This window comes from Ruditapes philippinarum, unplaced genomic scaffold (assembly GCF_026571515.1).
Source record: "Ruditapes philippinarum isolate M1 unplaced genomic scaffold, ASM2657151v2 ctg4875_1_1_1_1, whole genome shotgun sequence".
Classification (NCBI taxonomy): Eukaryota; Metazoa; Mollusca; class Bivalvia; order Venerida; family Veneridae; genus Ruditapes; species Ruditapes philippinarum.
Window position 1 is genome coordinate 41,677 of NW_026861885.1, and position 14,356 is coordinate 56,032.

Below are 14,356 nucleotides of genomic sequence, written 5' to 3' on the forward strand. Positions count from 1 at the left end.
TATTATTGAAACGGAATAAAAGTAAACAAATAATGTCCTTTACATCGGTATAGCAGTTTCTATACTTCATGTAAAACCGTTGAACCTATTTTCAAACATATTAACTGATAACATTATGTGAAGTGTTTAAAATCGATATGATCAAAACTGAACGTGATTTAAGAACTAGCCTAGTAGTATTGATCTGTTAATCAATCAAGCGTTTATATATTGATTGATCTATGTAAAACCGAAAACGGAAGTTAATTAAATTTTTTCAATAAATAACACATTCAAACGTTTTTTAAAATTTAATACGTTAACTTGACTGCAAAATTAAAGTTACATTTTGCTTTATTTCAAAATTAACTTTGTCGATTTCGGTATTTAAAATTAGATATTTGCCACATAATTATGTCATCAAAACCTATAGAAAATGTGGATACAGACAAAGTCGGGGATTATTTATTATATTTGAAAACAAACAATGCCAGGACAGACAAGGCACTTGACGAGGCTATAAATGAACAAAAAGAGTTCATGGAATCATTTAGGAGGTATAAAAAATTCTACGTAGACCACCAGAGCTCATATTATAAAATCAAGCAGGAAAAAGAGGAAAAACAGTTATCAAAGGTTAGTTATATTAAAATTGATTTTTACAAATAACTTGTTGTCACGGCTATCAACGAAGCTACACTTCTCAGTAACTATTACCATTTGTATAGATTGTAGTGCTTGACAAAAGAAAACTTTTTAAATAGGTAGGTAAGTAGGCGGGTGGGTAGGTAGGTAGGTAGGTGGGGTAGGTGGGTGGGTAGGTGGGTGGTTAGGTAGGTAGTAAGATAGATAGATAGATAGATAGATAGATAGATAGATAGATAGATAGATAGATAGATAGATAGATAGATAGATAGATAGATAGATAGATAGATAGATAGATAGATAGATAGATAGATAGATAGATAGATAGATAGATAGATAGATAGATAGATAGATAGATAGATAGATAGATAGATAGATAGATAGATAGAAAGATAGAAAGATAGATAGATAGATAGATAGATAGATAGATAGACGACAAAGTTGTCAATAACAAAACAAACAAAAATAGTGTAATATTTTGTTAAGGAAAGTCTTTTAGCTTTTTTTTTCTAGGAATTCTTATACAATCTCCAGATAAGAATATAAGGTGTACAGTTGTTATATTTGTGTAGCAAATTTTGCTTTACGATCTTAAATTATCGATAAAGAATAGAGAATGGGAATAAACTTATTATATTGTGGTTTAAATATTAACATTTTTCTACGCACAGGATTCTCCAAATCTTGTTGGCAGGTTACGGAAAGAAAAAGAAGATCTTGCATTTAAAAATGAATCATTGCTGAAGCAGAATGAAGAACTTAAAACGAGGTACGAACTAAACACATATAATGGATGAAATATTCGTGTTTACAAATCACTCATAACAAACTCGGATATAATGAAGACTCTTACTAGATCCCTTCTTTGTTTTTTATCTTAAAATCTTTGTTAAGCATACTCGCTTATAGCGTCAACTCGGGTACAAGAAGCCCCATCAAAAGGACCGAAACTACCAATTACGACTGCAATTATATAGGATGTCTTTAGCCAGTTGCGATAGTTATATCGTTTAGAATGATTATAGTATATTATGTATAATTATGAAAGACATGTGCTAATTTACAAAAAGGATAAACATTGATAAATCTTTATAATTTCATTATGAACGATAATCATTTAAGAAACAGCTTCAAATAATATGAAATATACTAAATACTGATAAATAATCATATGATTCTAACAAGGAAACGAACTTATGATAAAATAGATGTATATGTTAAATTTGATACATTTTCAGATTAAGTACATTGGCTGGACATAAAATGCAAGATGGTAACCCAAATATTACTGATTTAAGCGATCCATTTCGACCAACAAAATTGGCGGAAAAGTTTAGAGAAGTATATGATGAAGAATGGACTCGCTCGTTTGAAGAGTTGGACGTGTTTTTAAAGGATGAGATGAAAGTTATTGCTACTTTAAGATACCTCATGTCGGTAATGACAACCAGTGGGTTTTGAAGCATTAAAACCAGCCCTCACTGTACTCTTTTACAATTTTAAAAATTGTATAATAATAAGATAGAAATTTAAGAAAGAAATAGTTATATCATGCACTAAAACTCAGTCAATAAGGATGTTCAGTTTGAATAATAAAGTTACAATCTTTCGGTTTTCTTTAAACATTTATTGTCAAAGAGTGTATTTTAGAAATATCCTCAGTCTGATAAATTTAAAGATATAGATACAATATAAAGGATGTTTATTTTGTTGTTTTTTAAACTGTGATTATTATTATTATAGTTCTTGTATTACAGCAAGTTGAGATATTTTGCACTAGATTCAGCGAAAAACAGATCAAGGACATAGCACGTACTTGTACAGATGAAATAGTGAATCCAAAAGTTGTGACTGATGAAAATCAAACGCTTGTATGTCAACGTCATCAATTAGTTTAAGATAGCAAAGCATTGAATTCCATATTCGGATTCCTAGCGATCTAGATAATATAAGTTTTGAAAATCTAATACTATTTTATGATTACAAAAAATGAACCAAGATACCTCTCGGGTCATGAGCATATTTCAAAATATGAAATCAGTACTGCTTAATTAAAGATAGTGGATTGGAGAGTAAACATTATTTCAATCTTTAACAATCTTTAATCAAAATTTAGGTTTATTAAACATGTTTAACTAACAACATACATGTTCTCTATTTTACTTTTATACAGCGATGCAAAACCCCTTCAGAAATGTCTAATGGACAGAAGGAAACAGCCAAGAAAATAATTCATGACCTAAGAAAGTCAGTGGGAGTACTTTCGGTCAGGCCATTGGTTCAGGTGATCAATTAAAAGTTTTTGTATTTTACCATGGAAGTGTGTTTTGTGAGCACGCGTGTGCATAATACTAACCTTGTGTGTGCGTCTGTTTGTGATCATACATCAACCATTCCTTATCTCGAAATTTTGATAAATTAATACATTTTTTTTATATAAGAAAGAAACATTATGGAAATATGAAATATTGTTGTTAGAAAAGGCTTTTTACACTTTAATTGTAGTGATTAATCATTACCCAGTAGATATAATACACCAACTCAGTTTCCATAACATAATATGTAATAAAATGCAGATATTTTTTCCTATTTCTCAAGACTCCAAATTATTATGTACATAAAAGTATAAACGCTTCCTTTTCAGATATTTGATGGCTGGTTTATGTGTAATCTTAGAAAGATAAATAAACTACCACCATCTTCAAGGGAAACTGACGCTTTTGTAGCTAAAACATTTGAAATAGTATGGCTGATGAAAATTCAAAATCCGCAAATGGAAACACAATGGCAGTCACAAGATGAAAAGTGCGACAAAGATAAATTTACTTTCTACACAAAAAGGGGAGATATTGTCAGCCAAACAGTATGGCCGGCTGTGTTACTGCACAAGAATGGCCCTTTGATGTCAAAAGGGATATTACAAGCAAAATAATAGCCGTTGATAACAAAAGAAATCTTGCCAGTTAAATGATGAACATCGATGTCAATAACAAACCCAAAAACAAAACAAACAAACAAAAAATCGCATCTTTTTAGGAGAAAATTTTACTGTATCTTTTGACAGTATCTCTTTATCAATCTTTTCTCGATAAGTAGTGTTTGGTGTTTTATTATTGGTATTATGCATGTGCGTATATCATCAATAAAAATATAGAATAGAAAAGGGCAATGGAGTGAAGAGTAAATGCAACAATTATGCGAGCAATTGTACTTCCACATTACACTAAAATTAATCCATAAAGAAGTGAAATGAAACATATCGTTCTTGCGGTACATGAGACATTGTGAATGTTATATAAGATTGACCTTTTTGGTCAATATGCATGCGCATGCCTTTAATTTAAAGATATCAAACACCATCATATAGTATTTTTATCAGCTTTCTTACATAATATTTTTATCAGCTTTATAAACAAAAATAGTTGCAAATCTTGAATACGGTAATGCACTTGTTTTTGTGATATTTTTAAAACAATAGGAACCAAAATATGATGAAGATTAATACTGTCATACATCCAGTAATAGGAGAGTAATAAAAAAAATGATAGTCGCAGAATCGGGCTGATTGTTTTAATAAGCAATAATGCAAAGTGCTGCTTTTCTCATGACTCTTATACCGGTCTCAGTAAAGTGTTAACTTTGTCCAGATTTTTTAAAATCTTAAACAAGTATTAAACTCAATAATTTAATTAAAAGGTCAATCGTTTTGACAGACATCGTTCATACATCCTGTTTCATCAATATCATTTTAATGGATGCAGGTTTTTAACCGAAATCCGAAACAAGCCGTAACGATCAATGCACAATTATCCAGGTTTCTCGCCTAACAACTGATACAGTCAAAAACTTAAACATAAACCTTTAATCACAAACGTGAAATAAATGTATGTCATAATCACCATAAACAAACTCGTAAGTAATTATCTCCCACCAAACAATCAATAATGCATGTCCAACTTTTCGTTTTCTAATAAATATCACTTTGTTTTTGCTTTAGTCACTAAAAAAAAGTGAATTTTAACTATTTGCAAACTCAAATTTTTTTATCAATGTCAGTAGCTAGAATCACGTGCTGCAGTGATTCTTCCGTGTTTTTTATTTACGTACAATTTATTCATAGTAATCATAGTAAAAATGGCGTCTTTTATTTCAGATAAATGCTATATTTTCTTGAAGTGACCACAGACTGATAGAAAATGATTATTTTGCATTTTTCTGTCTAGATGAAAAAGTCGAGATATTATGATCGTCTTTGTCGTCGTGCAAACCCTTTAAGGTAGCCCATTATTCAAACATTTTAAAAGTTATTAAGGTATGAGCCCCCTAATGGGCACTATAAGGAACTATAAAATTGACAACATAGGTCAATTATATACCTTAAAAGACATAAGAAAGCAAAATTTAAACAAAGTTTACCGTATGGTTTACGAGTTATGGAGATTTTTCTTAAGTAAAACTGGGCTATTAGAAGGGCTCTTTTTCAGAAATGAGAAACTCTAAATGTTCTATTTTATAATAATTATGAAAAAATGTTTTCCTATAGAACATTTTTGAGAAACAAATAATAGCATTCAGCTAACAAATGACCCAGCAAAATAATTGTTTTTACTCAAAATGTTTGAAATATGTCTATAAATGTTACCCTACCCACCCATTTTAAGTACTTGTTTGATCATTTTTCTACTTGGTGCGCCTTATTCAAAATATCCCTAAAATTTACTCAAATAAGGGACTGTTTTCAAAGTTTGCATAAATTTTTTAATAAGTATATTGGTTGCGCTTGTCAAATATAAAATACTTTTACCGTCTAGTTTTTATTTTATTAGACTTTGAAAATAACAGGTACCATATTTGATAAAAAATTTGACACAAGTTAGCCAATAAATACCAATAGTAATTTCATAATTAAAATGAAAAGCTTTTTTCTTCTCAAGAGTGATATGAGAGACACAAATAATGCTCAAAGAAAAAAGAAAAAGAAAAAAAAGTTGCCGCTTGAACCCACGCCCCTCAGTTATAATGCAGTTGACAGTAGTTCTAGCCTATTTGAATACTCTTCAAAGTGGAGGTCATGCATTAGGTGGATCATACCTTTACATGAACCTTGGTATCGTTTACTTTCTCATTATGAAAAATTGCAGTTGTCAGACAAGGTGCAAATTCTGGAAGCAATATTTTTGGAGTTATGCCCCTTTAAAAGCGTGCGGTGTTATTAATAGTATTTTAGCATGTTTTTTTACATAGGCGTTATGTCACAACTCAAAGCAGGAAGTAAATAAAGATGTTTACATGAAAGATTTTTCCATTTATTAGTGTAGTTCATATGGTACGCTCGATTGACATTGAAACAGGTGAAACGTTATTTAAATTTAGTTTATTATAAATTATTTACGTTAAAATGTTTATCTAAACTTTAGTTTAAATGATGAAAATTTTCTGTTTCATATTCTTAAACAACCAGTGACAAGGATAAGCTATTTTCAAATTTACCATTTCTCTTCATAAGTAAACTACATAAAGGACTTCTTAATTGTCTTTCGATGGAGTAATTGTTCCAAAACTGGGTTTGTATTATTGATATGGAAATTGATTAATATGTGTAAGATGATAACAATATAAAATGTGCCATATGGAGTGCTTTCAACTACACTCAAAATGTAAAGCAAATACGTACCATGAAGTAAAAGGCACTATTGTGATAATAAGTCTTAAGTATTTCTGGATATACTCGTATTTTTCATTTTTCAAAATGTAATTCTAACATTCTAACACCTAGGCTGCTCATTCGTGTATTAATTCCGGCATGAGCTATCACTTGAGCTGGACCTACCGTAATTAAAATTCATTAATTCTGTAGAATGAGCACACGTCCCATCTACAGCGATAAGAGGCTAACGACTCGAAATCAGCGGCGATAGATCCTTGACCACCCAAACGATAAATTGTTATTCCATATGCATATACTTGCTTTGATATTTCAACAATGATAAACGTACTTTTATTGTTACTTGTAATCTTTATTTTGTCTTTTATTGCAAAAATAATGATATGATTTTGTTTCATTGAAGATAAAATGGACGATAAAGTCGCTCGTCTTCTTTGTCAACTTAAAGAGGGTAAAGAATTTACGAAGGGTCAAGTACAGGAAGCATTGCAATTTTATCAGTCAATCATCGATGAAAAAAAAGCGTTACATGATTTTTGTGAACTTGATGGAAAAAATATTGTAAGTACAAGAATACTAGGGGTGTTTCAGAATTTATTAATTTTTTGAAAATAACAAAAGTTGAACACATGTTTTCATATTAGAAGTTTGAAAAAGTATGACGGACATGTTCTTGTGCAATGGCCATGCTTTGTCGCACAGGACAACTTGTGCAATGACCATGCTTTGTCGCACAGGACAATACTTATTTGGTTAGTGGACAAAGAAATATAAGAATAAGATAAACATGTTCTTCTCAAATATTGGCTCCGTGTGACTTATTCTTTTCTTTATAAAGAAATTCTTGAATTTTTTGTGTATAATTTTTTTTTCATAAAACAGTCGGCTTGGAAATTTTCCGACGTCTTAAGAATAAACCATTTAAAGATCATCAAAAATATTTTTTACAATCATAGATTTTAAAATTTTCAATCTTTCTGTACAGGCAAAGCGAGAATACATTGTTTTGAATAAAGTAAATGTTTTATTGCAAATTGTCAAGATTAGTATGAAATGTCGAATTGCATTAATTGTGAAACACCATTTTGTATTATAATGTTGAAATATAAAAGGACATGGAAAACGTGGACATCAAAATAGTTCTTTGAGACGCATACATGACAGCACCAAATTAGTCATTGATCTAGCGTACCGAATGAAAAACAAAATTGCAATAAAATTGTCCTTTCATACAACGTTGTATTAAGTAATGTTAACAACTATATTATGAGTCATGTCAGATCGTGTGCGATCGTAAGGTAACATTCTCAAATACTGATGATAAAAGCACTGTAATAGTCATTCTGAAAAATTTTTTATTTAATTTCGCCCTTGAAATTGGTGCTATATAAGTAAAATACACTTCATATTTGTTAAAGATAAATATGAATAATAAATATGAAAGTCGGCTGACTCAAAATTCATATTTTTTTAGGGAATACGAGTACTTCCACATTTTTTTTATCTTAGACAGTCAATAGTTTCAGTTATTTATTTCATCTACACAAATAATAATACTGTTGATTTTCAACACGGCATTAAATTGTGAACTGTTCACTCGCTGACGTATAATCAATTGTTGTTTTTCTTCATGGTATAATTAACTTAAAGTATTTTTTCGTCTTCGTGTCTTCTATGATATATTTTAAGTCAACATGATAAAAGTCCGCCGTTCTGGCTCATGAAAATGTATGGAGTTGTGTCATATTCCTAGAAAATGTATTCCATATTTCACTCAAACGAAAAAAAAATCCTCTTAATATCTAAAAATGCCATTTATTTTACTGTTCACCATTCAAGCATGTTTATTCAATTTTTATCTATTTTTTTTTTTTGGAAAGAACAAGGACAATGCCACTGGTCATCTTAATAAGGAATTACAACAAGTCCAGGTGGATAATCGTGTTTTAAGTAAAGAGGTAGATTACTACGTGCGCAAAGCTTCTGAATCCGCGACCATAGGGAATACAAGACAGTTTGAGAAAGAGGTATATAAGCCTATCTTTATATGTTGTTTATTCCCCCACCAAAGTCAAAGGGGATAATAAGAATGCTCTCCGTCGGTCCATTTTTGTCTGGATTAAATATAAAAAACTGGAGCGATTTTCTTCAAATTTCATACACTGACAGAGGACTTTGGGAAAAGTGAATTCTTTTAGAATCATTTTCCTTTATCAGAATTACCTTAAACTTTTTGACCGAAGCGTTACTCCAAATGTACTTGAAGCGCTTCATTTTAATACACTGACGTAACACATTGTCTGAAAGGGATTAACCATGTATCACGTGTCAGTTGTTATACTAGAAATTCAATGTTATTGATCTGTTCTATCTATGATCTATGATTCATGTATTTACACTTTCAAAGCTCCAGAGTTTAAATAGAAAACAAATTGCTTCAAAAATGTCAATTTACATCATTTCATATTGATTAAAGCTGTAAACTTTATGATACTAGGCATAGCATATTTGCTTCAAAGTAAATAAAAATCTCATAAGAACCAGTTTTCACACATTTACTGAATCAGAAGTTAAATCAAACTTAATACATAACAGGAACAACTAATAATATAATCTATTTTACAACTGCATAGTATGAACACAGTGATGAAATCAAAACGCTAGCAGCCGAGCTGAAACAAGCGCATTTGGATCTCCAGTTTACTAAACAAAAGCTGAAAGAGTCAGAGGATATAATAGAAAACTTCAAGATCCAGTATGAAAAGCAAAGAGATGAAAATACTCCGGTAAAAATGCAACTTGAACAATATAAGAGTGAAAAGGAAAGCATAAAGAGTCAGCTTGACAAGATAACGAAAGATTACGAGGCAGCAATAAGAAGTCTCAATCATTACAAAGCCAGTTCAGCAGATCTAGCACAACAACTTGAAAAGTTAAGGTTAGATTACAAAAATGAAATTGACCGCTACACAAATAAGGAGAAGCTTAGTAGGAAAATATATGAGGGAGCCGAACATAAAAACGAAGAGCACCATCAGGTATTAAATATTATCATTTTATTTTCCTTAAATCTGTTACATTTAAAAATTATTAGACACTTATTTTCCCCCGAGACTTTTAACGTTTGCACGTCTTTATATTATGCTAGCACATGTGTGTGTTTTCTAGTTTTAACCTACTGATTACTGTTCTTCATTTGATTCTTTTTTTATTTGTTCTTAGTATATTTAATCTTCTTTTCAGCATAAAGAACAAACTCAACCAAAAGCCTTTGAAAAGCTACGACAGGAAAATACACAACTGAAAGAAGACAAGTTGAAGTTATCAGAGCAGATAAACGAATTGAGGAATAGGTAATGGTACTTAAAACATCCTTGTATTTGTTCAAACAGCTACCCGTTAAATTTATGAAAATTGCATATTTTTACATGAAAGGTAAGTTTATTTAAAAATGTAGCAGTGTAATGTTAATAAACTTTAAAATTTTGGGTATTTCAGGGTCATTATGGCAAGATCTAGGTTATTATGCAATTTTGGCCGCCTTGCTACTCGGCATTATTTTTCCATAATAGGCGAGTGAATGAGCGCTCAAGCAGAATGACGTCATCAACTCTCAGTGACTTTCAAGATGGTTGCTGACGTTGAATGGACTGTAGTCATTTGCACATAAATGACATAAAATTAATCACAATCAGCAATCACAATGCCTCTTAAAATTAATGATTTATAAACTCAAGACAATACATGACCATCAGAAATTCCAAAAATGATTTCAGATTGACAGTAGGAAAAAGATCGGATCGGTGGCATTTAGACTCGGACATCAGTCTCAGAAACCGTTCTTGAAGGCACAAAACTTCATAAAAAACTGGCAATAAATCTTAATGTAATTCTTACAAAAATGTAAAGAATAGGATACTGTATTTATCAATAAAAAAACAACATTTTCTAATATTTATTTTGTGTTGTCATGTTTTCAAGTTAATCGGAGAGTTAAGCTGGATGAGACAAATATTTGTTTATATTGACAACTGTCCGTTTCTTAGAAAGGGCGACAACCAAGATTAGCAGCGTTGTCTAAGACATAGGTATTAAAGACGTTAATACTTGTTTGCTGCTCGCCATTATGCGATAATGGCCCTCGAGTTCATAATGCCCTTCGGGCCTGCGGCCCTCAGGCCATTATGTACATCTTCGGGTCATTATCGCATAATGGCGAGCAGCAACCAAGTATTAACCTCTAAATTATATCACGTATGAATTAAAGTATTTGAATCAAAAGTTGATTTTGCATTGAAGGGACAAAACAACGTTAGGAGAAAATTTTGAGAAATTAATCTTTCCAGTTTTCTACTGGCTTCAATATCAAATATAGACAACATAATGCATCGCAAAACTTCTCTGCGTCTGTCGTATTAAGAGCCTGCTAAATAAAACAGAGGAGAATCATCCAATAATGCAGTATGCTGTTTCTAGGCTGAGTGTTTTGGCTGGACACAAATTAACGGATGGAAACCCTGCAATAGCAGATCTTAGTGATCCATTTAGACCAACAAATATTGCGGAGCAATTTAGACAACTTTACGATGACGAGTGGACATGTGCTTTCGAAGAACTTGGAGTATCATTTGAAAGAGATGAAGAAATAATTGACTTCTTAGCTTGTATAATCAAGGTTTGTGTGCGCCGCAATATGTTGATTAATATTGTGTCTTGTATTTATTCTCTTTGTATAAAGATATGAATGTAGAGTTCTTCATTTTTAGTATGTTTTTAATATAAAAAATACTAAGAATCAACAATAAACACTATTGGGTCAGATCCGGCGCTATAATCATTTGCATAGATAGTTTAACATAATCTTCCTTGGGAAAAGCTTAATTTTTATATTTACATGCATGTACACTGATTCCTACGATTTATCTTTTTAGGGATGCAAAATTATTTACATTATATAAATATCAATCTCTATATATGTTGATTGTAGGATATTGATCGGTTTTGTATCAGAGCAGGCTCTCAGCAATTGGAACACCTGAAGTATTTTGCGAAACTTGTTATACAAGATCCGGAATATCAGCCAGACGCAAAAGAGGAAAAGGGGAATAAGGTGCTGGTATGTACATGTATAATTTTCAAATTTATTTAATTTATTTAATTCATGTGTGTTGATTTTTATTATTGTTAAATATATCCGTAAAGAAATTAATACAGTGGTAAACAATTTTTCTTATCTTCCTATTTTTCTGGTTCAGTATATGATAATTTAATGATGTTATAATTGAGATGAACTTCATTTCTGTGTTAAATCATGTTGTCATTGCCAGATATTTAAGAAGATCGAGTATGAGAATGAACAAAAACAAAAGCGGTAAAATAACAACATCCATTAAAATATGTCTAGTTAAATGACATTATCACAAAATTTTAATAATTTGACAAAAACAAACTTCTTTAAAAATAATAAATAAATTCATTCATACAATTTTCATTTACTAATATCTTAAGAAATATTCATGAATAAAATATATATCACAAATTGACATATTGTGGAGTTTGTGTTATCATTGAAGAAACCATTTGAGGCTTTAAGTAGTGCATAGAGAATACAAAGGGATGAATAATATTCTCACTGTCATTTTTTTTTTCATTGGCTTGATCCAGAAATGTGACCAGATAATTCCTATGACCAGGGCACAAGAAGAGCTTGCAGACAAAATGCTTAAAGACTTTAGAAAGTCTCTTGGGATGATATCAAAGACTCCGCTTTTGGTGGTAATGCGTCTTATTTTTACAAAAAGAGATTGTATACTATCTGCAAAATTGTACAAATACTCATTCTTAAATTGATAAATTAATACTTGAGTATAAATCAATCAATATGGCTGTATGTATTAAGAAATTAATGAATAGCAATACATATTATTTTTGTAGATAAGATTTTACTTTTATTTAGTTCAACGTTTTTATGTTGTACGACATTATTGTTCGGAAACTTTTATCTTGCACTGCAATAACATACTGCAAATTTTATTACTTTACGTGCAATGCTAACTTTGTAGAAGAGAACGAAGAAAGTTACTTAATTTATTTTATTACAAGTAATGATATTTTTATTTGATATGTATATATGTGAAATTTTGTCTTTATGTTCTTACATTTTTTAACCACAAAAAAAAACCCATTTCACCCAGAATCATTTTGCATTTACCACTGTTTTAAATATGTTTTGTTTGATTAGAAGAAATGTTTTTGAGCATTGCTCTACATGTGCATCTAAGACTGGTGTTAAGTATATTATGTATTATTTTTTTCACATACAGATTTTTCGCCAAGCTTCTAAATCGATCAAAGACAAAATAGGGCCTAAACCTCCGAAAGGATTGGAAGATTTCTTAGAGAAAGCTTTTGAACTTATCTGGGTCATGAAGATGCAAGATCCAGCAATGGAGTTTGTTTGGAGTAAACCTGGTGACAACTTTGATAAGAATATGTACACACATTATACTAAACGAGGAAGCAAGGTTGCTCAGTGCATTTGGCCAGCCATCGTCCTTCATAAAGCCGGACCGTTGATGTCAAAAGGTGTTGTGCAAGGAAATTAAATCATTCGTTATAGAATGTTGTATATAGAACTGCAAAAAGCAGGTACCTGAAATATAACATTCAAGTATGATAAGATGAAGTTTTAAAAGGGTTTTCCTGTGAACAATACGGCTTAAAGAGAGGCAAAATGTCTATGTTTATTCAATAAGCCATACATTCATTTATACACAATTTCTGTTTAATTTTTTGATTGCCATTTCCCGATTGTTTGTGATAACGGATAAGTAAAATGATCTGTTTTTGTGATTATACTGATATATTTTTAAAGTGAATTTTGACGTGAATTAAATTTTGAGTGCTTAGTATTTTATTCGTAATGCACAATGCATAAAAGAACATATGTGAATCTGATAGAATAAAAGATTGAGAATGACAAAGAAAATAAGTAAATATATGAATTATCACGAACGTTCATGAACTGGCTCAATCAAACCGATCCTGCAGAAGTTTCGTTTGTGCTGATTTGATTTTCACATTGTCTATTTTACTACTTCTTACTGCTTATGAATATCATACTAGTACGTTTGGATGCAACGTGAACACATTTCATGGACGTGAGAGCACAATGTTGCAATGCAAATAAACAGTGTACTTACATAGACTTGGAGATAATTATTCAAAAACCAATGTGTATGATAAATTCTTTACTTTAATGAAATAAGCTTTTTCTCTCGACTTTTTATCATGGAAAGGTCATTTGTCTGTGGGTAGATCTACTTGTACTTATATTAATTAGTTCACTTTTAGTAAGTCCCATATCATAGTCAATGAATGACAACATACCATTTCTCTTCATGTGACACAATAATCGGTGTTACTGGCAATTACATAAGTCCGATATGATAATCATGTAAAATCAACATATCATTTCTCTTTATTTGACACAAAAATCGGTGTAACTAGTAAAAAAAGTAAGTTTGATGTCATAGTCATGCAAAATCAACATATCTTCTGTCAATGAGACACATTAATCTGTGTTAAGGCTAATAACATAAGTTTGATATAATATATATGGAAAGACAACATCTCATTCCACTTCACGTGGCATATTATTCGATGTTACTGGTACATGTAATTACATTGTCAAATTAGCAATAATAAAGAAAGCAAAGGGATTGCTAGTATTATCTTATACACTACCAATTATTTTCTCTGCAAGTGTGGATAAGGAAACGATTCCCAACAGCTTCATTTCGCAAACTATTCTTGCCATTAAAACCTGACCGAATGAAATTCTCATCTTCTGTTCTCAAGATATATTTCATTTCATTTAATTCATTATAAGCATTCTCGAATAAGTTTGATATTTTCAAACATTTACTTTAACTTTCAACTGTTCATATATCTTGACCTTTATCATTATCAGTAACCAATGAACGAGCATCTAAATATGATATTTCTATCTCTTTCCCTTTCTCTGCCATCACAGTAAGTAAACCCCATAAAAATGCCAGTCAATGG

The 14,356-nt window shown here is 30.8% G+C and overlaps 2 protein-coding genes across 3 annotated transcripts; both read left to right on the plus strand.

The window, feature by feature from the left end:
* Positions 1-14: 14 nt before the first annotated feature.
* On the plus strand, positions 15-4,597 carry LOC132717249 (uncharacterized). The gene is made up of 6 exons (XM_060700682.1): positions 15-615; positions 1,296-1,393; positions 1,863-2,061; positions 2,382-2,495; positions 2,798-2,908; positions 3,269-4,597. Exons 1-6 carry the CDS (start codon positions 394-396, stop codon positions 3,554-3,556), a joined length of 1,032 nt encoding a protein of 343 aa, XP_060556665.1. The 5' UTR covers positions 15-393; the 3' UTR covers positions 3,557-4,597.
* A 1,257-nt stretch (positions 4,598-5,854) lies between these two features.
* On the plus strand, positions 5,855-14,010 carry LOC132717250 (CAP-Gly domain-containing linker protein 1-like). Of its 2 annotated transcripts, none has more exons than XM_060700684.1 (9): positions 5,855-5,975; positions 6,693-6,850; positions 8,170-8,316; positions 8,923-9,327; positions 9,533-9,642; positions 10,766-10,964; positions 11,277-11,405; positions 11,954-12,064; positions 12,613-14,010. In XM_060700684.1, exons 1-9 carry the CDS (start codon positions 5,948-5,950, stop codon positions 12,892-12,894), a joined length of 1,569 nt encoding a protein of 522 aa, XP_060556667.1. In that variant the 5' UTR covers positions 5,855-5,947; the 3' UTR covers positions 12,895-14,010. The 2 variants fall into 2 exon arrangements, with proteins under 2 accessions (XP_060556667.1, XP_060556668.1); XM_060700685.1 differs by lacking the exon at positions 5,855-5,975 and adding an exon at positions 6,018-6,188.
* The last annotated feature ends 346 nt before the right edge of the window (positions 14,011-14,356 follow it).

Bases quoted from the DNA above. Each gene is read 5' to 3' on its own strand.
- LOC132717250 (XM_060700684.1), top strand. From the start codon at position 5,948: ATGGTACGCTCGATTGACATTGAAACAG. The intron at 5,976-6,692 runs GTGAAACGTTAT...GTTTCATTGAAG, and splicing joins CTCGATTGACATTGAAACAG to ATAAAATGGACGATAAAGTC. The intron at 12,065-12,612 runs GTAATGCGTCTT...TTTCACATACAG, and splicing joins CAAAGACTCCGCTTTTGGTG to ATTTTTCGCCAAGCTTCTAA.
- LOC132717249 (XM_060700682.1), top strand. From the start codon at position 394: ATGTCATCAAAACCTATAGAAAATGTGGATACAGACAAAGTCGGGGAT. The intron at 2,496-2,797 runs GTATGTCAACGT...ACTTTTATACAG, and splicing joins CTGATGAAAATCAAACGCTT to CGATGCAAAACCCCTTCAGA. The intron at 2,909-3,268 runs GTGATCAATTAA...CTTCCTTTTCAG, and splicing joins CGGTCAGGCCATTGGTTCAG to ATATTTGATGGCTGGTTTAT.